The 27,259-nt window shown below is 40.8% G+C and overlaps 1 protein-coding gene across 8 annotated transcripts in view; it reads left to right on the plus strand.

Moving 5' to 3' along the window:
• The window catches only part of Hydin (HYDIN axonemal central pair apparatus protein), a 398,809-nt gene that overhangs the window by 109,443 nt on the left and 262,107 nt on the right, over positions 1 to 27,259 (plus strand). For 7 of the 8 annotated variants that reach the window (XR_009225878.1, XR_009225879.1, XM_058575799.1 and 4 more), the window contains one exon: positions 22,872 to 23,073. The exons of the other annotated variant lie outside the window; for it this stretch is intronic. Coding sequence is in view for 5 of the 7 variants with exons in the window: in XM_058575799.1 (XP_058431782.1) it covers positions 22,872 to 23,073 (202 nt within the window). In the remaining 2 variants the exon portion in view is untranslated. The remainder of the gene's footprint in view (positions 1 to 22,871; positions 23,074 to 27,259) is intronic. 8 annotated transcript variants of the gene reach the window in all.

Raw genomic sequence — 27,259 nt, forward strand, 5'->3', positions numbered from 1 at the left:
CTCCCTGTGGGGTATTATCAAGTTTATTTAGGCAACTGAGTTTGCCACAGAAATGATTCTATTGCCTTTTAATTATAATTTAAAACCGCGAAAGCACTGAAGGAATGTGGTACCTTTTATAAACCCACCCCTCTCCAAAAGAGATTAAAGATAGGACGACTCCAGGCTACGTTGGTGCCAACACAGTGAAAACAAAAACAGAACTAGTGCACAGCTCTGTCATTCAGAAGGGAAGGTAATTTGACTCTTAAGAAACAAATGGTTAATCGCTTAAATCTTTCAATTTTCAACTGAGTAGTGAGAAACTTTACATAATCTGAAGGATTCATGCAGATATCAGTATTCAGAGCAAGCTTTGAAAATGGCATTCTTCCTGAACATTTGGTGACTTGAATGAGTACTAGAAATAGGAGTGCAGCAGTTTTTTCTTCTTAAGTGCCTGGTGAGGTTACTGTCACCTTAGAGGACATTAACTATTGGCATAGTCAGGAAATAGCGCTGATATGCTTATTCAGCACTTTAAAAAGTGTTATGCCTCTTAATGAAAAGGAGATATTTGAGTTTAGGAGTCAGAAGTTGGCTGGTAGGCTTTTCCCCCCAAAGGTGTGATGATGTTCTATTATTAAATATATAAGCAATCATAATATTAGTACTTCACAGGGCAGTTTTATGGTCATTTATGTATTTTATTTTAGTATACTTTCTAAAACCATAAAGAATTTCTTTTTTTCCTAGTAAAGGCCAATAAAAGGAATAATGAAGTATGATATAGTAAGTAATGGAGTGTGATATACTTTGCAAGTTAAAACTACTAAATAATATCTAAATATATCTGTGCAAAATTGCCTGCACGAACTTTGTTTCAGTTATGTGGTTATCACAATTAAGTATGAATGTGTGCCATTATAATTAGAAAATCTAGCAAAACATAGTTGTTGCAAAAGAAACAAATGTTTTGAGGTGGTTTTAGAGACTATGGAAACCTTCCTTGACCTAGTTTTCTTTTCTTCATTCCTTATTCCATGTCTTAGGGTAGGGACTAGTAGAAGTTAGGACAATCCCTGATTGTCAGACATTGTTTAGGGGGTGGGATGAGGTTTCTCTCAATTGCCTAACAAGGCAAGACTGTCTAATCATTAGGTGTTAGTATTTAGAGGGAAATTAGAGGACAGTTTTTAAACTTCATTTTTTGAGATGAGTATACTGAGTTTAATGACTTTACACCTAAGTAAAGCTGGAATTTGAACCCAGCTTTGGGATTTGGGATCTGCTAAAGTTAATGTACTCCCTACAGATCTATGTTGCCTCTGCAGATTAATAATACCAATTTTGGCTTTGCTGTGTAAGCTCAGTCAAGTTGCTTAATTTCAGTTTCCTGAACAAGGAAAAGGGTATTTCCAAAGAAATTTGGTTCAGCAGTACACTATGGTGGTGAATTTGACCCTGCTGCAACCAAGAGATGGGAAACACTCTTTCCATGAACCTATTCCCTGGAGAATCTATGGCTCCACTCATATATTTTATTTAGTGTCCTCTGTTGTCTGAAAGTCCTGAGACTACAGTATGAGATGTATTGTGTATATAGCTAGCTTCACATTTATTGTTGTAAAATTAGTTTTGTTCATATTTGTTTCTGCTTGATTGATAGTAGCGAAACTGGCAAAAAGGTAATGAGACCTTCCACAAAATATATCTTTACTGGGACATAATAAATGATGCGGCTAACCCCATCTACAATGATTGCAGCATTCAACTCCAGAAACCAAACCAGAGTGGGAACAGCTCTCCAAGGGCACAAAAAATGATCATACTGAGACATGGCAGCCCTCTCTGTTCCCACAGGGGCAACTAAGCCTCCATCCTATTAGTCTTCTAAGTAGCTGGGTGCCCTTCGTAAGGTTGTCTTTATGCAAGTAGGTGTAAAAATCGAGTACCTCAACAGCTTTGAGGACAGAAGAAGAGTTATTGCTTCCTTATCTTGGTGGATCTGATGATTGGGAGGAGAGGAAATAGCAGTGAACAAAAATTAATATTAGATGGTTCTTGAAAAAAATATAATAGCTCTTGCTGTATTTCTGGGAAGGAACATTTTTGCTGTAACCAACTCAAATTGATGATATTAGTCCCCTACCCCTTAGATTTGTGTGAAATAAGCCCTTGGATCTTTTTTGATTAAATTTTAAACAATGAAATATTTCAAATAACCACAAAAGCATAGAGAATAATGAAATCAACACCTGTTTTATTTAGTTCATTTCAACATTTTGCCATATGCAGTTCTTTCAGGGCTTTCATTTTTGGGGGATAATTCAACTGATTATTGGGTTAAAGCTACTGCATTACTCTTTTCTGATCCAATCCCCAAATCTTACTCCTTAGAAGAGCTGCGTTGGGTGCATTTTTATGCTATTCCTACAAATTTACTTATCCATAAACAATGTATAGTGATATCTTGATCGTTTTTAAACTTCACATAAATTGTATTACACTGCAGATACCATTCTCTGATTTGCTTCTTTTATTTTCCACTGAACATGGTGTTTTAAAGATTTAAATACATAGATACACATTGTTCTGATTTAGTTTGATTAAGTGCCACATTTCAGGATGTGAAAGTAATATAATTTATCTGTCTGTTCTCCCTTAAATATTTAGGCTGTTCCTATTTTTGTTTTTGTTTTGTTGTTGTTGTTATGTTTTGTTTTGTTCTCTTACAGACAATGCTGCATTGAGCATCTTTGTACATTAGCCTTCTGCAGTTGTGTGAGAGTTTTTCTTGGGGTAAATACCTACAAGGGCAATTGTTGAGTTATAAGGATAATTTATCCTGAGATACACTGAATACTAAGTTGGTTTGTCAAGTGACTATACCAATTCATGCTTTTATCAGCAGTATATGAAAATTCTTATTTTTACATATCCTTGCTGATATATTGCCAAAACTGTATTGTCAAATTGCTTGATTTTTTGTTTGTTTGTTAAATTGATGGTTATGAGACAGCATATTATTTTATTTTATATTTCTTGCACTGCTAGTGCCATTTAGCAATTTTACATATTTATTGAGGGGTCTTTAAATCCTTTTTCACTTTAGTTTTTTGATGGGTGATGCTCAAACTTAAAGCAATGTTTAAAATTACATGTTGAAAGATCTTGTTTCCACACTGGTACATTCACCAAATCCCACTCTGGTTTCATTAGTTTCGTGGATGTCCTTTCAATGGATTATGCAAATACATGCAAACCTGAATACACACACTTATTTTCCTGATACAAAATAACATTCTATATAAATTGTTCTACACATTGCCTTTTCCACTTAATCATGAGTCCTGGAGATCTTTCCTTACTGTATACCTTTCACACTTGGACAGTATCTGCTTTTAGATGAAGCACAAATTATTTAACCACCTTTTCTTGGTGGATACTTTAGCTTTTTCCATTCTCCTGTTATTAAGAATAATGCTATTCAAAATAATGCTGTTTAAAACTGTGTTTTGAATTTTGTGAAATTCTTTTCCAGCATCAATGAAGATAAATTTTCTAATAGTGAGCCATCATTGCATTCCTAAATAAACTCCACTTGGTTATGAAGTATTATTCTTTTAATGTGGTGATGGATTATGATATCTAACTTTATTTAGAATTTTTACATTGATATTCAGAAGAACAGTTAGCCTTCAGATTGGCCTGCTTGTTTTCTCTTCCTCAGAATTTAATAACAGTGTTATACTGGAAAATATATTGTTGAAAATTAACAGTTAATTGCCGCGTCCGGCCAAGGGAGCCGAGTCCGGCGAGGGACGGCGAGGTTAAAAGACACACAGGACACCAAGGTTCTTCATCCAGGAGTCAATAATCTTTATTGCTAACACACCTTTTTTTATACCCCAAGCAGCAGAAGTGGAAAACTACCCAAAAGCAGGAGGGAGGGGGGAGAAATTTAGTTTCAACATCTATTATTGTCAGGTACCGAAACCTCCCTTAACAATAAGTCCATCAGACCAGAAAAGGTCAAGGCATTCCCGTGGGATACATATGTCTCAGACGGATAAGCAGGAACAGAAAAACCGCAAGTTCGCCATGGCCTTGTGAGCTGGCCACACTGGCATGCAGAACAAACTAGTGGAGGTAGGGCTCCAGGGGCCAAGGTGGACCTGTTGCCAACAAGTCCCCCTCTTTTGTTTTTTGCATGCCAGTGGGAATCAAGTAGCCCCTGTCTTAGGTCGTTCACAGCCCTTGCGATGCTTACCCGTCTCTGGGAAGGCCCCGATTCCCTGTCTTAGGTCGCACAGCAAGCGTGAAAGTTGCCCGTCACTGGGTACTACAAGATCAGCTCAAGGTGTTATGACCTATCAAGACATTATTGCGGTAAACGCTTAACCGTCTCCACCTATGGGACCCACGACCGTCACCGCCGAATGGCAGATGTGATTGGACCGAGAGATTAGACAGCAAAGATCCTAGTACAGGAAAGCAAGAGGGAGAGGTATGCATAGAGAAAAGATATGGCAGGAGTTCTTCTTTTAAGGAGGACACTCATCTTTGGATAGGTCTGAAGTATATCTCAGAGAGGCGATCATCCATCTTCAAGCGTTGATAGTGAACCTGTATTGGCTTAGAGGCTAAGATATTAATTTGATCCTTAATGAATTGTACTATCTTATTTACAATGCAGGGTCCTATTGCCACTACTAGAAGGAGGCCTAACAATGGTCCCAATAAGGGAAGAAGATAAGGCAAAAATCCATTAAGTCCAGTCCAGAGAGGGTTCTCAAATAATTCCCTCCTCCTTTTTTCTAGGTCTTCTTGGAGTTGTTTAATTTTTGTGCGAACTATGCCAGATTTGTTAGCATAAAAACAGCACCTCTCCCCAAGGGCTAAACAAATTCCCCCTTGATTGGCAGTAAGCAAGTCTAAACCCCGCCTGTTCTGAAGAACTACTTCTGCTAGGGAGTCTATCTGGTCTTGTAAGTCTTTAATGGTTCCCGACAGGGTTTGCACATCATCTATAAGCTGTTGAGATAGGCGGCGGTAAGAATGTATAGCCGTACCCAATCCTGCCGTGCCTGTACCCACAGCAGCGGTTATTCCAAGGCCAACAAGGAGTGGTAAGGCCTGCACAGCTCTCTTGTGTCTTCTAACTAAGATGTCTAGGCTAGGAATGGGTAGGGGTTCATCTCCTGAGATAATTGTGATATCAGGAAGCAGTAATGCCAGAACGCAACCACCAGTCCAATTTGCTGGGAGCCTGGGAAAAGCTAAATTTCCACCACACATAAAAACTGTACCATTAGGGGGACAAATGGGCGGAGTAGGTGAGGAGTAATTCTTTACTAATGAGCAGTTTCCAAAGGAAGAGATTCCAACATCAACATCATAGGTATTATTTTGCATCATGCCCAGAAGGCATGACATAAAACCACCTAGAGGCTGCACCTTAAAGGGTAGCCCAGATTGACATGTGTTGTCATCATCAATGGTGTAATTGATGGGAACCGCCAATGGCATGACTGCACCTGCCGTCATGCAGAGCCAGCAATCACCAGCAAGGGTAGGGTTGGAACTGTTAAGTAAAGAAAAGGTAGTTTCTAGGATATCTAATGTATTGGCATCTAAATCAGGAAACTGGGATTTGGGCAATATCAAGGGGTGGTATGTAGGCTTAGGGATCTCCGGCTTTAAAAGCTTAATCACCTGAAGGTGTTTGATAGCATCAGTGGGTCCCCCTCCATCAGAGATTCCAATGGGGGCCTGCATGGGCCAGCAGGAGGGTTTACCCACGACGCCCTCACATCCCGCCTCAGTTAACCGAGTCGTGATGCCTTCCCCTCCCCGGTTACCAAGAAAAGGAATATAATTATAAGTGGTCCCCCATTCTCCACGGGTGTTAGTTAGGATGGCCTCAAAATACTGTTTTCCTTGATTATTAACACAAATTGAGGCCGATGTATAACAGGAGATGTGCATTGCCGGGGTGTAATGACAAGTGGCGGGACAGCTTCCAAGAGTCTCGGTCGGATTAGGGACAACAAGTCCGGGCTTATTAACACATACCCATTTTGGTTGCTTAAATCCTCTGATGTTTTCATTGAGTTCAGCCACCATGTAGGCTACTTTAGTCCCACAATCAATGCTCTGGATATAACCAGAGGGGGCCGAGTGCCGGGGCCCTCCCTTACACTCACAAGGGGCTCCAAAAAGATATTCATGAATATTCCCAGGTGGGGGGTCAAGCCCTCCTTCAGCAAACCTGTCCAGAAGGAATGCCACAAGCGGGGTCCAGCTCATGAGGTGTGTCTCGGCACTCACTTGAAGGGGTGAGAACAACAACGGCAGGATCAGCCATCTTGGGAACTTCATTTTGTCTTGAATTTTCATTCACCGGTCTGGTGCAGCGCTCCGGGATCCAAATGGGCTTCTCAGTTCCTGGGGGAAAAACACATACAGCTCCCCTCACTCTAGCTAAGAGTGGAGCCGGGGGTTGCCACTTTCCGGTGGATAAATCTTTCCACCTTATTTGAGCATCTTGTACAGTGGGAGGGGAAAAGTGGCGTTGTGCAGCCGTGCGCCCTCCAGTGTCAGTGAGTAAAAAATTTAAAGTAAATAAGGTTATGCTTAGAAGTGCTTGTGGTCCCTGACAATTCCGGTATATCTCCCCCTCTTTTGTTTTTTGTAAATAAGTTTTTAAATGTTGATGGGCTCGTTCCACGATAGCTTGTCCCTGTGGATTATAAGGGATTCCAGTCTTATGATTAATTTCCCATTGGGTGCAAAACCGTTGAACCGCCTGGCTTACATATGCGGGACCATTATCGGTTTTGAGGCATCGTGGGGTGCCCATGGAGGAAAAGGCTTTTAGAAGATGACTGATTACGTCCTTAGCCTTCTCTCCAGTATGTAAGGTGGCAAAAATGAAGCCAGAATATGTGTCAGTGGAAACATGTATAAAGGAGAGCTTACCAAAGCTAGGGAAGTGTGTAACATCAGTTTGCCAGACATCATTAGGTTGTAGTCCTCTTGGATTAACCCCAAGGGAAGGAGAATGAATAAATGGTGCACAGGTTGGACATAATGAGACAATCTGTAAAGCTTGGTCTCGTGAACATCCTGTGTGGAAGCGTAAAGACTGTGCATTTAAATGAAATTTGTTATGGAATTGTAAGGCCTTATCATATTCGGTCGTCACACAGGAAAGGCCAACAGCATGAGTAGCAGCGTCTGCTTTTGCGTTGCCCTCTGACAAAGGTCCAGGGAGCCCTGAATGGCTTCGGATGTGGCCAATGTATAAAGGATCTCGTCTAGCCCAAATGAGAAGCTGAACTACCTGTAGTTGTTCTGTGATGGTGGATTGCTTTCCAATATATGATGCTGTTTCTATGACTAGAGCCAGATTGGCTACATACAAGCTGTCAGTATATACATTAAGAGGAATAGAACTATAGACTTTGAGAGCTATGATTAAAGCTTCAACTTCTGCCTTTTGGGCCGACTGACCTGACACAGGTTGTCGGAGAATTTGAGATCCATCAAAAACGACGGCAAATCCATTTTTGGCCCCATCTGTATATACAGTTTGGGCCTTTGGAATAGGTTCCCTTTTCATAATCTTTGGGAAGATAATGGGACACCTTTTAAAGCCCTCCAAAAGTCTATGCTTAGGGAAGTGATTATCAATCTGACCCTTGAAGCTGCACAGGAAAAGACACCAAAGGTCATGTTCTTGTTGTAACTTGTGTATCATATCTTGAGTGTAAGGTTGAATAAGTATGTCAAAGGTTTTTCCAAACAATGCATCACCCAAATATTTAGCCTTCCAAATTAAGTTAATAACTAGCTCATAAAAGGGAGTCAGTACCCAGGGGTTAGAAGCCGGCAAGTGGACCCAATAAATGGGACCCGTTTGCCAGAACACTCCCGTGGGAGTAATTTTAGAAGGTAGAACTATAAATGACAAGGGCAGAGAATAATCTATCTGCGTAATCTGCATGTCCTGCAGAGCCTCTTCTATTAGCCTCAGTGCTCATAAGGCTTCTGGTGTAGGTACTCTACACGACGTAGGAGAAGGATCTCCTCGCAAGAGGTCATACAGGGGTTTGAGCTCTCCAGTTGGAATATGAAAGGATGGGCACAGCCACTGTATTTCTCTGAGGAATGTCTGCCACTGATGTAAAGTTTTGAGCTGATTTATCTGGAACTGGGGTCTCTGGGGAAAGATTCCTATGTTATTAATGATGTATCCCAAATAATTGTAAGGGTGTTGAAACTGCACCTTTTCGGGTGCTATGACCAGCCCTGCCCCTTTTAGAAGGGATTGGAGGACTTCATAAGATTGAAGAAGACTTTTTTTCTTGGGCCCTGCCAGTAAGATGTCATCCATATAATGAATGAGGTAGAGCTGTGGGAACTGCTGTCGAAAGGGTCGCAAAACCTCAGCTACAAAATATTGGCACATTGTAGGACTATTAGTCATCCCTTGAGGTAGGACAGTCCATTCATACCGTTGGTAAGGTTCCCTAAAGTTTGTGGAAGGCAAGGAAAAAGCGAAACGCTTTCGGTCTCGTGGGTCTAAGGGGATAGAGAAGAAACAATCTTTTAAATCTATAACAATAAGATGCCAATCCTTTGGGATCGCAGTATGAAAGGGTAGCCCTGGTTGTAAGGGTCCCATGGGTTGCATAGTTTTATTAATAGCTCGTAGGTCCTGAAGAAGTCTCCACTTCCCAGACCCCTTTTGTATAACAAAAATAGGGGTATTCCAAGGGGAGGTAGAGGGCACCACGTGTCCTAACTCAAGCTGGTCTTGAACTAATAGGGAAGCGGCCTGTAATTTGTCCTTAGTTAGGGGCCACTGTTCTACCCACACAGGGTCATCTGATAACCAAGTAATGGACAGTGGAGGTGGCCGCACTTCAGTGGCCCCTAGGATAAATTTCCCAGTCCTCTCCGGTCTCTTCCCCGCCGGGTAACCTCTTCTGCTGGATCCACGGGTGATATTCTGCCCTCATGTCTCTTTCCTAGTCCCCTTCCAGGGATCCATCCCATGTCTAGCATTGCATCATTAACAAAGTCATTATTTCCTTTCAAAGTCTGGGTAGTGAGAATAGCCCCCATTTGATGAAGCAAGTCCCTCCCCCAAAGGTTTGTGGGGAGTCCAGTCACTACATAGGGCTGGAAATGGCCACTATGTCCTTCGCCATCTCTCCATTTTAAAAAGGAGGTACTTCTTTTTGGTCGGGTCTGTCCTATCCCCTGTAATATGGCCGAGGGACTCTGGAGGGGCCAGGCAGGTGGCCATTGTTTTTCAGAAATGACAGAGACATCCGCCCCCGTATCTAGTATTCCCTTGAAAGCCTTGTCCTGTATCTCAATGGTCAGGTTGGGACGCGAATCCAAATGAGCTACCCAAAAGGCCTGGGGAGTTCCAGTGGAGCCAAAGCTGCCGTCGCCCCGGAACCCACGGAGGGTGTGCCCAGGAATGGAAGCTAAAGGTAGCAGCAGCAATTGAGCTATACGCTCCCCGGGGGGAAGAATAACAATTCCTTGGGTAGCTTCTACTACTATTTTTATTTCTCCCTGATAATCAGCATCAACAACCCCCGTAAGAATCTTCAAGCCCCACTGAGTTGCGCTACCTCGTCCCAACACTAGTCCCACCGTCCTCTCTGGCAGGGGTCCAAAAACCCCAGTAGGCAGCGTCTGAGGTCCCATTTGGGGAGTTAATACCGCTCGGGAGGTGGAACTGAGGTCCAGTCCTGTGCTTCCTGGTGTTCCCCTGGGGAGTTCCCAGATAGAAAGGGGTTGGTCAGTGGGAGGCGGCGGAGACGCCCACTCCCTGGGGCACTGTTCTGTCCCTGCACTGCCCCATACACTTTGGCTTCCGGGGCCCGGGGCGGGCCCCTGCTCCCGTTTCCCGACGGTATTGGGTTACCCTGGATGTCAAATTTTGACCTGCACTCACTGCTCCAATGATTTCCTTTATGACATCTAGGACAAATTCTAGGCATCCCTCTGCCAGCACCCTCGCTCCTTTCCGGGCAGTTTCTCCTTATATGTCCCTCTTTCCCACACTTAAAACACCCCTTAGAGCGGGTTCCCCTGTTATCAGATTTTTGCATTCCAGTCTTAAGGGCAGCAGCCAAAACCTGACTAGTAATATGAGGCCCATCTATATCTTTGCATGCTCGAATCATGTCATCTATACTTTTGGCCCGGGAGGACTTAATAGCATTTTGGCAGTAAGTGTTGGCGTTTTCATATGCCAGTTGTCTAATAAGTGGCATAGCCTGTTCTAGATTAGGGAATATTTTTCCAGCAGCCTGCATTAGGCCGGCTATAAAGTCCGAATAAGGTTCAGAGGGTCCTTGAGAGATCTTGGAAATTTTTGCTTCAGTCTTAGAAATGGGCAGGGCTTTCCAGGCATGGACTGCAGCTGAGGCTATTTGAGCATAAACACCTGGGTCGTAATTAATTTGTTGGCCTATGGTGGCATACTGCCCAGTTCCTGTCAACATTTCAGCATTTCGCCGTTGATGGCCCGCATTCAGGTTAATCTGAGCCAGCTCGCGGCACCTTTCATGATATTCACTTTTCCACAATAAGAAATCCCCTCCAGATAACACAGCCCTGCAAAGTTGCTGCCAATCATTAGGTATCAGTTGACTGGCTGAGAAAGACTCGAAGAGGGTCAATGTGAAAGGGGCATGAGGTCCATAATTAATGACCGCCTCCTTAAGCTGTTTTGTGTCCTTGAAGGCTAGGGGGACATGGGCTCTGGCCGGCTGTCCATCAGCATCGGCGTTTTCAATCATTGGAAAAACCTGAGCCGCTCTAGAACCCCAGTGGACCCCCGCCCGTCTAGTAGGGGCGTCCTCATTCCAATCAGGATTATAGGGAGGAGGTGCGGCAACTGAGGGGGCCCTAGGCACCCTCACATTTGCCCTTTTAAGGCGATGTTCTAATTCCTCTATCTCCCTTTCTAATCCCTCCTCTTCCTCAGAGAGAGAACTGAGGTCCTCAGGATCATTTTTGGGCTTAGAAATCTGGAGGTGTTTCTTACCCCCTGAGCCCGAGTCCTCAAGAGGACCCTCATCCTTTAAGGATTCTGCCATTTGCTCCTCCTGCACCTGATTAAGGGCCTGTTCACATTCAGCAAGCTGATCCTTGATTTTTACTTTATCTGTTAATAAAGCATCCTTTACCAACCTCCATAAGGAAAAGGTGGCAACTGGGACACTGTCCGAGCCCCGGTCCCTCAATAATTTCTGAAGGTCATGCCTCACCAGGTCCCAGTCACTATTATTAAGAAATCCTCCTGTCAGAAACCAAGGACAAGCCTGGGCAATAATTTCAACGAATTCGGTTGCAGTCTTAGTTTTTATTCCTGTTCCTTGTGTATTTAACAGCTCTTTCAGTTCGTTGGCCAGACGAACCTTCGCTGTTGAGTTACCCATGGTACGTACCCTGTCTCTTTAAAATATCTTTAAACCAATCCTCCCCCTTCTTTCTTAGAAGGTGAGCCCCGTCCGCTTACCCCTGCTTTCCGGATCTCGGTGAGAACCTCCAATTGCCGCGTCCGGCCAAGGGAGCCGAGTCCGGCGAGGGACGGCGAGGTTAAAAGACACACAGGACACCAAGGTTCTTCATCCAGGAGTCAATAATCTTTATTGCTAACACACCTTTTTTTATACCCCAAGCAGCAGAAGTGGAAAACTACCCAAAAGCAGGAGGGAGGGGGGAGAAATTTAGTTTCAACATCTATTATTGTCAGGTACTGAAACCTCCCTTAACAATAAGTCCATCAGACCAGAAAAGGTCAAGGCATTCCCGTGGGATACATATGTCTCAGACGGATAAGCAGGAACAGAAAAACCGCAAGTTCGCCATGGCCTTGTGAGCTGGCCACACTGGCATGCAGAACAAACTAGTGGAGGTAGGGCTCCAGGGGCCAAGGTGGACCTGTTGCCAACAGTTAATTATATACATTTAACAGAAGAATAGCTACAGAAGGAAATGATTAGTGAACCTGAAGACAGGTAAATAAATATCCCCAAACTGCAACACACAGAGAGAAACAAATATGAATGGGAAAAAAAAAACAAACAGAAAGCAAAAGCCCCGTGGGACATAGTTAGAGTCAATGTACATATCACTAGTCTCAGAAGTGGAGGAGAGGATGAATGGAACTAAAAGAATATTTTGAGATATTGACTGAGAATTTTCCCCCAAACAACAATGACATTGTTGCACATGTTCACAAAACTGAGCAAACTTGTGATAGTACAAAAACAAAGGAAACCAAACTTCATGTTAATGCTGAAAACTAATGGCAAACTTTTCAGCTGAAATTAGGAAAATCAGAGAACAACAAAATGGAGTTATTCAATGCTGGAAGAAAACAATGCTAATTTAGAATCTTTTATCATTGAAAATATCCTTAAAAAGTGAAGACAAAACCAAGACAATTGTAGACAATAAGGATAGAAATTTTTGTAGAATGGTAGGTTGTCATTGTTTCACCTTCATCAAAGTTAATACAATGTTATTCTGTTGTTTTTGTTTTCATTAAGTTAAAAAGTCAGAAGTAATTCCAACTGTGGATCCTTTCAAGATGATTTGTCTCTTTTCTCTCGCTTTTTTCAAGATTTTCTTTGTCTTTGCTTTTATCTAGTTTTACTGCAGTGTATTTAGGTATGAATTAATTTTTTTTATCTTTTATTTATTTTTTTAAATACCCAACAGCAGTGGAATGCATTACGATTCTTATTACACATATAGAGCACAATTTTTCATATCTCTGTATATAAAATATGTTCATGCCATTTTATGTCTTCATACATGTACTTTTTTGCATTACAATTCTTAATACACATATATACCACAGTTTTTCTTATCTCTGTATATAAAGTATGTTGAGATCCAATTCTAGTCTTCATACATGTACTTTGTATAATGATGTCCATCACATTCTACCATCTGATAGACCCAACCTGATCTTTTCTTAAAATTGGGCATCTCGCCACAAAGCCGTGAAAAGATAATTTCAGCTTTACTATAAATTACTGCAAATTCTGAACCTTCTTGGAATGCCTGCCCATGCCTTGAATTCACCCATGCCTGGCTCTCTGACCAGATAGCAGCCCTCTCTGAAACTTTAGTGACACCTCATAAATATTGGCCTTCCCTGGCCAGACAACGACCCTCTCAGAGGCTCTAATGGTCCTCATAAATTCTGATGTTGGGGCCAGCAAAAAATGTAAACTACCATTAGTGTGATGCTTGTCAGAGTTCTGTTATCTGTAACCCCCCTTTGTGTAACTTTCTGGGCTATAAAGCTGGGCTTCAGGAAAGCTGGGGTGCTGTCTTGTTCCCGCCGTTTTGGGAGGGAGAGGCAGCCCGGCCGGTCAAAATAATAAGCTTGCTTTAATTTGATTTTAATAGGAGTCAGTGGTCTTTCCTTGCGTCCTGGTCTAACACATCCTTGCTAATCCTCTCCCCCTTCCTTTCCCTCCCACCCCTCTTCCCTCTCTAGAATTCATCTAATCCTCCCATGCTCTCCTACTCCACTATACTCTAATTCATCTATTCCTCCCGTGCTCTCCCTCTCTACCCCATTATGAGTCAACCTCCTTATATCAGAGAAAACATTCGGCATTTGTTTTTTGGGGATTGGCTAACTTCACTTAGCATTTTCTCCAATGCCATCATTTAACTGAAAATGCCATGATTGTGTTCTTTATGAATTAAAAATGTATCCCATTGACTTTCATTTGGCCTCTTGAATTCTGGACTGATGTTTTTAGTTGATTCTAAAAAATTCTTAGTCATCTGAAATATTGCCTTTGCTTCCTTCTTAGTTTCCCCCCTCCTTCTTAGTTTCCACTTAAGTACTTTTTAGACATTCTTATGTCATCTTCCTTATCTCTTATCCATTCATGTGTATTTTCCATGTTTTTATTTCTTCATATTTCCTTTTATGTTTTCTGAACCATTTTCCATTTCACTATTTTTTCATTAAGACTAATAAAATTCTCATATTAAGTATGCCTTTGAGTTTTTTCCTTTGTAGTTTTTCCTTTTTTAAGTCTAGAATTTTTTTGTTTTTTTCCTATAAGTCCTGGTTCTCTAAGAATTTTTTAGTTTTTGATTTCCTGTTCTCTGGATATAGCTTCAAGTGCATCCAATTGTTTGTTTAAACACATTCAGCATAACAACAAGTGCATGGTCTATAGCTGATGACTTTGGGTATCTGGTTCTTTGTGAGCCTATTTCTGTTCTTCTTGTGTCACTGATTCTAACACATGTTGTTTTAATTCTTTGCATGTCTCATTATGTTTGGCTGGCTGATTTAAAAAAGAATGTTGATGATTTTGAAACATAGGGTGCAAATATTGCCCTCTGAAGAGAAATTGGTTTCTTCTTCCAAGTATTTTGGGTTAAAAACTAGTCAATTACTGCCAAACTCAGAGCTTGAAGTTCTCTGCAATATATAGGCAATTCCTGCATGATAGTTAACTCTGATATTTAGGGCTAATCTACTTCCAATTCACTCTTTTTTTTTTTCAAAGAGCTATATAAGTTTATTTTTATAAAATCGAAGAAAAATAGAAACAACTTTAATATAAATCAATAAGGAATTGGTGTGATAAATTGTGTATGCAATAGAGTATTATGTAGTCATTAAAAATAACAGTTGAAAATTATAGGGGCTGAGGGTGTACTGCAATGGTAGTGTTTACTTAATTTGTACAATATCCTGGGTTCAATTTTCAATCCCCCCACAAAAAAGGAAAAAAAAATACACTAACAAGGAAAGAAGAGTTCTACGCCAACTACATAATAGCACATGTAATATCTCATTTATGCCACATTGCATATTTTATACATTTCTGCGCATATAAATGTATTATGTGTGGTAGCACTGGGTATTTTTCTTAGTTTTTTTTTTTTTTTGCACTCTAGCCTAAGTTGCTTTTATTTTATTTTATTTTTTTTAAATTTTTTATTGTGGATTGTTCAAAACATTACAAATTTCTTGACATATCATATTCCACACTTTGATTCAAGTGGGTTATGAACTCCCACCTTCACCCCATACACAGATTGCAGAATCACATCAGTTACACATCCATTGATTTACATATTGCCATACTAGTGTCTGTTGTGCTCCGATGCCTTTCCCATCCTCCACCCTCCCCCCTCCCCACCTCTCCCCTCCCCTCCCCTCCTCTCTCTCTACCCCCTCCACTGTATAACCCTGAGGGTCTCCTTCCATTACCATGCAATTTCCCTTCTCTCTCCCTTTCCCTCCCACCTCTCATCCCTGTTAAATGTTAATCTTCTTCTTCTGCTCTTCGTCCCTACTCTGATCTTAGTTACTCTCCTTATATCAAAGAAGACATTTGGCATTTGTTTTTTAGGGATTGGCTAGCTTCACTTAGCATAATCTGCTCTAATGCCATCCATTTCCCTGTAAATTCTATGATTTTGTCATTTTTTAATGCAGAGTAATACTCCATTGTGTATAAATGCCACATTTTTTTTATCCATTCGTCTATTGAAAGGCATCTAGGTTGGTTCCACAGTCTTGCTATTGTGAACTGTGCTGCTATGAACATCGATGTAGCAGTGTCCCTGTAGCATGCTCTTTTTAGGTCTTTAGGGAATAGACCAAGAAGGGGAATAGCTGGGTCAAATGGTGGCTCCATTCCCAGCTTTCCAAGAAATCTCCATACTGCTTTCCAAATTGGCTGCACCAATCTGCAGTCCCACCAGCAATGTACAAGTGTACCCTTTTCCCCACATCCTCGCCAGCACTTGTTGTTGTTTGACTTCATAATGGCTGCCAATCTTACTGGAGTGAGATGGTATCTTAGGGTGGTTTTGATTTGCATTTCTCTGACAGCTAGAGATGTTGAGCATTTTTTCATGTACTTGTTGATTGACTGTATGTCCTCCTCTTCGAAGTGTCTGTTCAGGTCCTTGGCCCATTTGTTGATTGGGTTGTTTGTTCTCTTATTGTCTAATGTTTTGAGTTCTTTGTATACTCTGGATATTAGGGCTCTATCTGAAGTGTGAGGAGTAAAGATTTGTTCCCAGGGTGTAGGCTCCCTATTTACCTCTCTTATTGTTTCTTTTGCTGAGAAAAAACTTTTTAGTTTGAGTAAGTCCCATTTGTTGATTCTCGTTATTAACTTTTGTGCTATGGGTGTCCTATTGAGGAATTTGGAGCCCGACCCCACTGACTGTAGATCGTAGCCAACTTTTTCTTCTATCAGATGGCGTGTCTCTGATTTGATATCAAGCTCCTTGATCCATTTTGAATTAACTTTTGTGCATGGTGAGAGAAAGGGATTCAGTTTCATTTTGTTGCATATGGATTTCCAGTTTTCCCAGCACCATTTGTTGAAGATGCTATCCTTCCTCCATTGCATGCTTTTAGCCCCTTTATCAAATATAAGATAGTTGTAGTTTTGTGGATTGGTTTCTGTGTCCTCTATTCTGTACCATTGGTCCACCTGCCTGTTTTGGTACCAGTACCATGCTGTTTTTGTTACTAATGCTCTGTAGTATAGTTTGAAGTCTGGTATCGCTATACCGCCTGATTCACACTTCCTGCTTAGCATTGTTTTTGCTATTCTGGGTCTTTTATTTTTCCATATGAATTTCATGATTGCTTTCTCTATTTCTACAAGAAATGCCGTTGGGATTTTGATTGGCATTGCATTAAACCTATAGAGAACTTTTGGTAATATCACCATTTTGATGATGTTAGTTCTGCCTATCCATGAACAGGGTATATTTTTCCATCTTCTAAGATCTTCTTCTATTTCTCTCTTTAGGGTTCTGTAGTTTTCATTGTATAAGTCTTTCACCTCTTTTGTTAGGTTGATTCCCAAGTATTTTATTTTTTTTGAAGATATTGTGAATGGAGTGGTTGTCCTCATTTCCATTTCAGAGGATTTGTTGCTGATATACAGGAATGCCTTTGATTTATGCGTGTTGATTTTATATCCTGCCACTTTGCTGAATTCATTTATTAGCTCTAATAGTTTCTTTGTAGAGCCTTTTGGGTCTGCTAGGTATAGAATCATATCATCTGCAAATAGTGATAATTTAAGTTCTTCTTTTCCTATTTTTATGCCTTTAATTTCTTTTGTCTGTCTAATTGCTCTTGCCAGTGTTTCGAGAACTATGTTGAACAGAAGTGGAGAGAGAGGGCATCCTTGTCTTGTTCCAGATTTTAGAGGGAATGCCTTCAGTTTTTCTCCATTCAGAATGATGCTAGCCTGAGGCTTAGCATAGATTGCTTTTACAATATTGAGGTATGTTCCTGTTATCCCTAGTTTTTCTAGAGTTTTGAACATAAAGGGATGCTGTACTTTGTCGAATGCTTTTTCCGCATCTATCGAGATGATCATATGGTTCTTATTTTTAAGTCTATTGATGTGGTGAATAATATTTATTGATTTCCATATATTGAACCAGCCTTGCATCCCAGGGATGAATCCTACTTGATCATGGTGTACAATTTTTTTGATATGTTTTTGTATCTGATTCGCCAGAATTTTGTTGAGGATTTTTGCATCTAGGTTCATTAGAGATATTGGTCTGTAGTTTTCTTTCTTTGAAGTGTCTTTGTCTGGTTTAGGTATCAGGGTGATGTTGGCCTCATAGAATGAATTTGGAAGTTCTCCCTCTTTTTCTATTTCCTGAAGTAGCTTGAAAAGTATTGGTATTAGTTCTTCTTCAAAGGTTTTGTAAAATTCTGCTGTATACCCATCTGGTCCTGGGCTTTTCTTAGTTGGTAGTCTTTTGATGGTTTCTTCTATTTCCTCAATTGATATTGGTCTGTTTAGGTTGTCTATATCCTCCTGACTCAATCTGGGCAGATCATATGACTTAAGAAATTTATCTATGCCTTCACTATCTTCTAATTTATTGGAGTATAAGGATTCAAAATAATTTTTGATTATCTTCTGTATTTCTGAAGTGTCTGTTGTGATATTGCCTTTTTCATCCCGTATGCTAGTAATTTGAGTTCTCTCTCTTCTTCTCTTCGCTAGCATCGCTAAGGGTCTGTCGATTTTGTTTATTTTTTCAAAGAACCAACTTTTAGTTTTGTCAATTTTTTCAATTGTTTCTTTTGTTTCAATTTCATTAATTTCATCTCTGATTTTAATTATTTCTTGCCTTCTACTTCTTTTGCTGTTGTTTTGCTCTTCTTCTTCAAGGATTTTGAGATGAAGTATGAGATCATTTATTTGTTGGTTTTTTCTTTTTTTAAGGAATGAACTCCAAGCAATGAATTTTCCTCTTAGAACTGCTTTCAATGTGTCCCATAGATTCCGATATGTTGTGTCTGTGTTTTCATTTATCTCTAAGAATTTTTTAATTTCCTCCTTGATGTCTTCTATAACCCATTGATCATTCAGTAACCTATTGTTCATTCTCCAAGTGATGTATGCTTTTTCCTTCCTTCTTTTATCGTTGATTTTCAGTTTCATTCCATTATGATCAGATAAGATGCATGATATTATCTCTACTCCTTTATATTGTCTAAGAGTTGCCCTGTGACATAATATATGATCTATTTTTGAGAAGGATCCATGTGCTGCTGAGAAAAAAGTGTAACTGCTTGATGTTGGGTGGTATATTCTATATATGTCAATTAGGTCTAGGTTATTTATAGTGTTATTGAGTTCTATAGTTTCCTTATTCAACTTTTGTTTGGAAGATCTGTCCAGTGGCGAGAGAGGTGTGTTGAAGTCTCCCATGATTATTGTATGGTGGTCTATTAGACTCTTGAACTTGAGAAGAGTTTGTTTGACGAACATAGCTGCACCATTGTTTGGGGCATAAATATTTATGATTGTTATGTCTTGTTGGTGTATGGTTCCCTTAAGCAGTATGTAGTGTCCCTCTTTATCCCTTTTGATTAACTTTGGCTTGAAATCTATTTTATTTGATATGAGTATGGACACTCCTGCTTGTTTCTGAAGTCCATATGAGTGATATGATTTTTCCCAACCTTTCACCTTCAGCCTATGTATGTCTTTTCCTATCAAATGCGTCTCCTGTAGGCAGCATATTGTTGGGTCTTGTTTTGTGATCCATTCTACTAGCCTGTGTCTCTTAATTGGTGAGTTGAAGCCATTAACATTTAGGGTTATTATTGAGATATGGGTTGTTCTTCCAGCCATATTTGTTTATTTCTGTTACTAAACATGGTTTGTTTTCCTCTTTGATTTTTCCCCCCCTTTACTGTCCTACCTCCCACTGTTGATTTTCATTGTTATTTTCCATTTCCTCATCCTGTAATGCTTTGGGGAGGATGTTTTGAAGAGATGGTTTTCTAGCTGCGAATTCTTTAAACTTTTGTTTATCGTGGAAGGTTTTAATTTCATCTTCCATCCTGAAGCTTAATTTCGCTGGATACACAATTCTTGGTTGGAACCCATTTTCTTTCAGTGTTTGAAATATGTTATTCCAGGATCTTCTAGCTTTCAGAGTCTGTGTTGAAAGATCAGCTGTTATCCTGATTGGCTTACCCCTAAATGTAATCTGCTTCCTTTCTCTTGTAGCTTTTAAAATTCTCTCCTTATTCTGTATGTTGGGCATCTTCATTATAATGTGTCTAGGTGTGGATCTCTTATGATTTTGCACATTCGGCGTCCTGTAGGCTTCTAGGATTTGGGATTCTGTCTCATTCTTCAAGTCTGGGAAGTTTTCTTGTATTATTTCATTGAATAGACTGCTCATTCCTTTGGTTTGGAGCTCTGTACCTTCCTGTATCCCAATGACTCTTAAGTTTGGTCTCTTAATGTTATCCCATATTTCTTGGATGTTCTGCTCATGGTTTCTTAACAGTCTTGCTGAGCTGTCTATGTTCTTTTCCAGTTGAAATACTTTGTCTTCATTGTCTTCTAAGTGTTCTACTCTGCTGGTAGTATTCTCCATTGAGTTTTTAAGTTGGTTTATTGCTTCCTGCATTTCTAGGATTTCTGTTTGTTTGTTTTTTATAACCTCTATCTCCCTGTATAGTTGATCCTTTGCTTCCTGAATTTGTTTGCGTAATTCATTGTTGAAGTGATCTTTCATTGTCTGATTTTGCTGTCTAATGTCTTCTTTGATACTCCAGATCATCTGAAGCATGTATATCCTGAATTCTTTATCTGACATTCCATCTGCTGCAGCTGTTACCTCTTCTAAAGTTGCGTTGACCTGCATTGCTTGTGGTCCTTTCTTTCCTTGTCTTTTCATACTGCTTGCGTATCTTTCCTGCAGGAGCGGGCGGTGGCTCTGCTCTCTCCTTATTCCAATTGGGGTGTCGTGGCTACCACGCCAGCAGGTCACTGGGCCTGTTCTGGGCGCTGGCGGCGGCTCTGTTCTGCCCCTACTCCAATTGGGGTGACGAGTGTACCACGCCGGCAGGCCACCGGGCCTGATCCGCCGGTCGGTTGCAGGTTTACCTACACTGCAGGCGCGGGCGGCGGCTCTACTCTGCCCCTACTCCAAATGGGGTGACGTGTCTGTCGTACTGGCAGGCCACTGGGCCTGTCCCGCTGGTCGGTCGCAGATCTGCCCACCTTTCGGGCACGGGTGGAGGCTCTGCTCTGCCCCTACTCCAATTAGGGTGGTGTGTGTACCATGCCGGCAGGCTCCTGGGCCTGATCCGCCGGTCTGTCGCAGGTCTGCCTACCTTGGAGGTGCGGGCGGCGGATCTGCCCTGCCCCTCCTACCACGCCTGCGGACCCCTGGGCCTGATCTGCAGGTTGGTCACAGGTCTGCTCACCCTGCGGGCACGGGTGGCGGTTCCGCTCCGCCCCCACTCCAATTGGGGTCACGTGGCCACCACACCGGCAGGGCCTGATCCGGGCGTGGGAGAAGGATCTGCTCTGCCCCTACTCCAATTGGGGTGACGTGTGTACCACACTGGCAGGCCACTGGGCCTGACCCGCCAGGCTGTCACAGGTCTGTTTACCTTGCAAGCGCGAACGGCGGCTCTGCCCTGCCCCTCCTACCACGCCCATGTACCACTGGGTCGCGGGTCTGCCCACCTTGCGGGTGCGGGTGGCGGCTCCGCTCCGCCCCCTCTCCAATTGGGGTCACGCAGTCACCATGCTGGCGAGCTGCTGGGCCTGCTCCGGGCGCTGGCGGCGGCCCGGCTCCTCCCCTCTGGCTCGACGACAAATTGAGGAGACTCGGGTGTCTGTGCCTCACCCCCCCTACCAGGAGACCAACTGTTTCTGTCGTCGCTGGTATTGATGAAGTTCTCTCCTCCGCCGCTTTCTGATGACATCAGATCTCTGCCATGTTGGTATCCTATGCGAATGGCAGCATTTCGTTCCCCTTGCCGGGCAACCAAAGCAACGGGTGAGTCCTGACCGGCCCTCAGCAGGACCCGGACCGAGAACTCCAATTCACTCTTATCTTTAAGGCATAGCCCTTTGAGTGTCCCTTCATTTGGGGAGGGTCTTTTTTCAGCTCAAGTCATTTATTTTATGAAAAAGGTGTTCAATAACATCCATAATTAAGAGTATGCAAATTAAAGTAACAATGAGTTTTCAGTTATAAGATCATTAAATTTTACTCATTAAAAAGTTTAAAAATTTGTGGGGGAAGGATGTGCATGAAATATTGAGAGCTTTTACCTCTAAACAGTATACCTGAGGTTGAATAAAGGGGAAAAAAGCATTTTTGTCTCACTGTCTGTGCTCTGTAGTATCTGAAATTTAGAATTCATGTATACATTTTTAGAAATAAAAATTTTAAATAATAATAGAAATAGAAATTTAAAAAAATTTTAGCATCAAAGCCTTGATGCTTTCTTTTTCTTTAAACCTTGGGGTAAGTTTTGCCATATCCAAAGTGATAGAATCTAAAGAACTTTAGAATGCACAAAGGGCCACTAAACGGGCATTTGGTTTATACCATAATAAACAAAGCAGAAATGTTTGCTGAAAGTGAAGGTCCAAGTGATTATGCTTTCTAGTTTGAATTAAAACTTTAGCAGCAGAGACCAACAGAACACCCACAGTATTTTATTCCTTTTTCTATTTGACATAGAGTGATGTACTTGCTATCACATTGCAGAGGTCAAACAGAGTGTAGTTTATAGGTTAGTACCTTTTTGAAAGCCCAGGGGTCTGTCTTGTATACTTAGAATCCAGGTGAATGAAGTCAGAGACTTACTGCTGTGCTGAATAAAGGTGATATAATACCTAAAATTTAATAATTTTAAATGTAGCTGTTAATTTTTATTTTCTACATAACCAGTACCAGATATGGCAAGGGTATGTGTATGTTTTTTTATGCATGTATTTAGTTTTCATTGTTGTTGCTTAGGGAGGAGATTCCTCTTAAATATTCGATTTTTTTGTTTCTGAAGTTACGAAATATTCTCTCCTGACCCTGTTTTTGACTGCATTTTAAACCTCTCATGCAGAGTAGTTCTTCCCAGGTGTGCTTGGTGTGATCCCTTTAGAGTCAGAAAGCCAGCTCACACTTGAGCTAAAGATGAGGCATCTGATTATAATTCTGGAACCCAGTTGCCCTCCTGGTCAGGTTGAAAGATTGAAAACCATTTATGAAAAAGAAAATGTCTTGGAACACCCAGGGCAACAATTCATGTTTTATCTATTTCTTACAATAACCAAGAATGATGGTTCGATTTTCTCTAACTGCACCAAGCACAGGTTTGCATTTTCTGATCACGTCTGTTCTCTGGGCTGATGGAGTTGGGTGGGGGTGTATGAGCAGTGTCTAGTGCTTGTGCTATGTCTCCTGACTTTAGCTTCAAAAAAAGGTAAAGGCTAGTAGGGTTATTCTAGAATAAATCTTAGAGTGTGTTTGTGCTTTGTTAATCCTAGGTGAAAGGATATACGTGTCTCTCTATGGAGCTGCTGTAGACATGAATATAAGGCTGGACAAAAACTCCTTGATCATTGAGAAAACCTACATATCTCTGGCCAATCAGAGGACTGTGACCATCCACAACCGCAGTAACATTATTGCCCATTTCCAGTGGAAGGCGTTTGCCACCCAGGAAGAGGAGGACAAAGAAAAGTATAGGTGTGTAGCAAAACTCACCTGTAAGCAGCAGGTGGGGGTGGGGGATGGGTGTAAAACTCAGTCCTGAAAAATCAGTGACTTTTGTAGAAAGTTCCTCACCAACTCAAGCAATGCCAAGTTTTATAAATTGGTTCCAGAGTAAGATGATGTTTTGGAGCTGCTCATTTAAAGAATCTGAGCTGAGCTATGTGGAACAGAACGTTGTCCATTCTCAACTAACCTTCACCTAGTTATAGTTCAGTGGTGATGAAATGCATAGATTTTATAGACCAAATATATCATTCTTCACTCTTTTTTCAAAACTATTGCACTTGGTCTGAATTCCTCTTAAAAACCCTAAGCAGCTGATCAGTTTCCATTAAAGAGTTTCTAAAAATGATGTATTATGTGTTGACATCGATGTCAACTTCTGTTTTCAATGAAAAGATATTTCCAGGAATTGGGAAGATTGAGGAAGAAGAAGGGCTTAGATATAGTAGCTTTGATATTCTTTGTTTTAGTATCATTGCTCAATCCCTGCAAATCATATCATTTAATAATGGTTTCTCGTTGGTCTCCTTAATATTCTGCTTTTAAAAAATGATACTTTGTGTGGCAGAGAATGTTAATACAGTGTACAACCACACTGCTTTGACTAATCTCATCACTGCTAAATTTTGAATATTCCTTTTTTCCTGAATGCATCTTTGCCTCTTTGAGACTGCATTTTCATTTTTATCTCCTTCCAGCCTCTCAGAATTAACACTTTTGCAGCTTTCATCAGAATTTATTTCAGCCTTTTTTTATTTGCCTCTCCATTTTCATTAGAGATTAGCCCTGGGAAGCTCCAAAGCTTTGTTTAAAACCAAGTTAGTATAGGATAAAAATAAAAGTCTTAGGTCCATGGAAACCAGGCAGTAATCCCCCAGTGTGCTGTCCCTAATTGAATCAGAGGAGCTGTGACAATGACAGGACACAGTGGGCCAAAAGCTTTGTCATTCAAACAAAGAACTTTAATCACAGAATCGCCACTGTGCCATCTTTAAAATATGAGAAAAGAAAACTGCCTTTCCTGCCTAAAAACTTCATTTGGCTTAATGGTGTAGAAATGTCAGTGGTTTAAAAATCAAGAGGAAACTGCTCATTTGCTGCTTTCATCAGCAATCAGAATGGCCCAAACATATTTAAAGATGAAGTGGGACAGTGGGTACAAATCAAGAAAGAGACAGAGAGGTGTGAGGGGAAGGGAGGGGGCATGGGGCTTGGAAAGATGGTGGAACGAGACGGACATTGTCACCCTGGGTACACATATGACTGCACAAACGGTGTGACTCTACATCGTGTTCAACCAGAGAAATGAAAAGTCGTGCTCTATTTTTATATGATGAATTGAAATGCATCCTGCTGTCATGCATAACTAATTAGAACAAATTAAAATAAAGAAAAAGAAAACAAAAAAAAAGAAGAAGCAGTAAAAGTAGTGTTTTAATAGCATGCTTGTCCTGTGGCCATAGGCTTCTGGGGAGAATGAGTGTACCTTTTAAGAAAGAAAGCCGGCTTTAATGTCAACCACATTTGACTGTGTGTATAGTATGTGACTGATGCCATGCCAAGGTCTAAGAAGTATTTTTAATGCTTTTATCAGTACATTATAGTTGTACATAATAATTGGATTCATTTTGACATAATAATACGTAATAATAATTTAATTTGCTCCCTTTCAGTCCCTGGTGCCCTCCCTCTTTCCCTCTCCTTCTCCCTTTCCCTATTTCCCTTCCTCTACTCTACTGGTTTCCCTTCTCTTTATTTATCTATTTATTTTTAGAAAAAAAAAAAAAAAAAAAAATATATATATATATATATATATATATGTAAAATTCACTGTGGCATATTTATACATGTACCTAGTGTAATTTTGTCAAATTCATTTCTCATTTCCTCCCCTTTCCCATTTATTGCCCATTTATCTGCTAAATTTTGAATATTCCTTTTTCCTCATCAATCTCCTTCTACTCCACTGATCTTTCCTCTGTCCTTATAATATTCAATTCCCCCTCCACCTTTGCCCCCCTTACTTTGCTCTAGCTTCCACATATGAGAGGAAATATTTGACCTTTGATTTTCTGAGTCTGCCTTATTTTACTTAGCGTGATGTTCTCCATTTTCATCCATTTATCAACATATGCCATTATTTCATTCTTCTTTATGGCTGAGTCAAACTCCTTTATGTATATAGACCACTTTTTCTTTACCTATTCATCTGTTGATGGACACCAAGTCTGGTTTAAAAGTTTGGCTATTGTGAGTCGTGCTGCTATAAACATTGCTATAAACGTGTGGCTGTGTCACTGTAGTGTGCTGTTTTTAGTTCTTTTAGATAAATACTGAGGAGTGGAATAGCTGGGTCATATGGTGGATATGGTCCTATTCTTTTGAGGAATCTCAGCATTGCTTTCCAAAGTGGTTGTACTAATTTGCAGTCCCACCAACAATGTATAAATGTCCCTTCTCCCCTACATCCTCACCAGCATTTATTATAGTTTGTTTTCTTGATCATTGCTATTCTGACTGGAGTGAGATGAAATATTAATGTAGTTTTGATTTGCATTTCTCTGAATGCTAGAGAGGTTGAACATTTTTTCATTTACTTATTGATCATTGGGCTGCTTTTTTAAAAAAAAAATTCTGTTTAATTCTTTTGCCTGTTTATTGATTGGGTTGTTCTTTGGTATTAAGTTTTTTGAGTTCTTTATATATTCTGGATATTAATTCCCTTTCAGAGGACTGGTAAAGATTTTCTCCCTTCTGGTAGGCTCTCTCCCTTTCCTGCACCCCAGTGACCTAAGATCTAACTTTGGTGTAGATGTTCAGAGGAGACTCAAGAGTCTTTCCACTGCTCTACATGTGGCTTAAATATTGTCCTGAGGTATTCATATACAGGTACCAAAACTTGCTCTAAGGTCACTTGGAGCATGCTAGTGGTTTTAATGGACACCCTCAACTTCTTTTCTAACCAGTATAGTTTCTTGTCCATGGGCATCTTGGTGAGCAAAGATTTGGATATCACTTCCTCCAATGGAAGAATTTCAGCCCAAAGAAGCCTGTTCTTTTCTGTCATTTCCATCCTAGCAAGAGTGACCTTCCTCTCTACCCACCTCATTGTGTTGGTACAAACTTTAGGACACGTGTCCAGACTTGGGGGCATGGGACTCTTCTTAGGCTCTAGACTCTGGCAGTGGAGATGTCCCTTCTCTGTAAAGAAGTTCTGGGCTTTAAAATTGCCTTTATTTTTTTCTTAAACTTTGGAGTCAGAAATAGGGACCTTTAAAAATTACCTTTTTGTCCTCTTTCTTTCTCAATGTTTTTCTGGCACTGGCAAAGAAATTAATCTCTTCAGAAATGGAGGCTGCATTCATTCTTCCTTTCTTTTTCAACCTTGTCCTGAGGGATTTTAAAACACTCTGCAAGATTCTTTCACACTCATTCTCATCATTGCTGTATTTCACGACTCAGCATGGGGTTTTTGCTCCCCATTTCTGCAGCAAGGTCACAGCCATTGTTTCAAGAGCAGGTGGCTCTAATTCTAGATTTGTTCTGTACAAGATCCCTGAGAATGAAACCCCCACAAAGTGGTCAGCATGGATTTATTCCACAATATCCAGGAATAGGGAATGGCATTTTTCTCTAATCAGTTTTAATTGGGCTTTGTCTGTTTCCTGGTTCATAGTAAATTCAATCTCAGTTGTGTTTGGAGGCCCTTTCACTTCCCTAGGATTATACAAAAATGTAAAGATCTAACTGATATGTAAATGTAAATAGGAAGGGGAGCTCCAGGCCTGTTTATAACAGTCATCATAGAGTTATTCTTGGTCCAGGCTCACGTCATCCGTTTGAAGGTGAATGGCTTCATTTTTTCCATGCCAAGTATAGACTATTGAGAATATTCTTCCTAGCTCTCACATCTATGGCTCTTAGTTTATAATTGCCTTGACATCCAGTTATCACCTCTTGTGGGTGCTGCAAGGAAGCAGGGTGCATATCTCAAGCACATCCAGGTGAGGGAATACTATTGGTTCAACCCTACTGCACCCAAGACACAAGCATTCTCCATTGATTAGAGTCCAAGGATAAGCCTCTCCTCGATACCTGAAGCTATGGGTATTGGTGGCCACCAAACTTTTTGCAAAATAGTTAAGTTTATGGCTTC

The sequence above is a fragment of the Marmota monax genome, unplaced genomic scaffold (assembly GCF_021218885.2).
Source record: "Marmota monax isolate L192 unplaced genomic scaffold, Marmota_monax_Labrador192_F-V1.1 WCK01_AAM20220418_F8-fsc00024, whole genome shotgun sequence".
NCBI classification, from domain to species: domain Eukaryota; kingdom Metazoa; phylum Chordata; class Mammalia; order Rodentia; family Sciuridae; genus Marmota; species Marmota monax.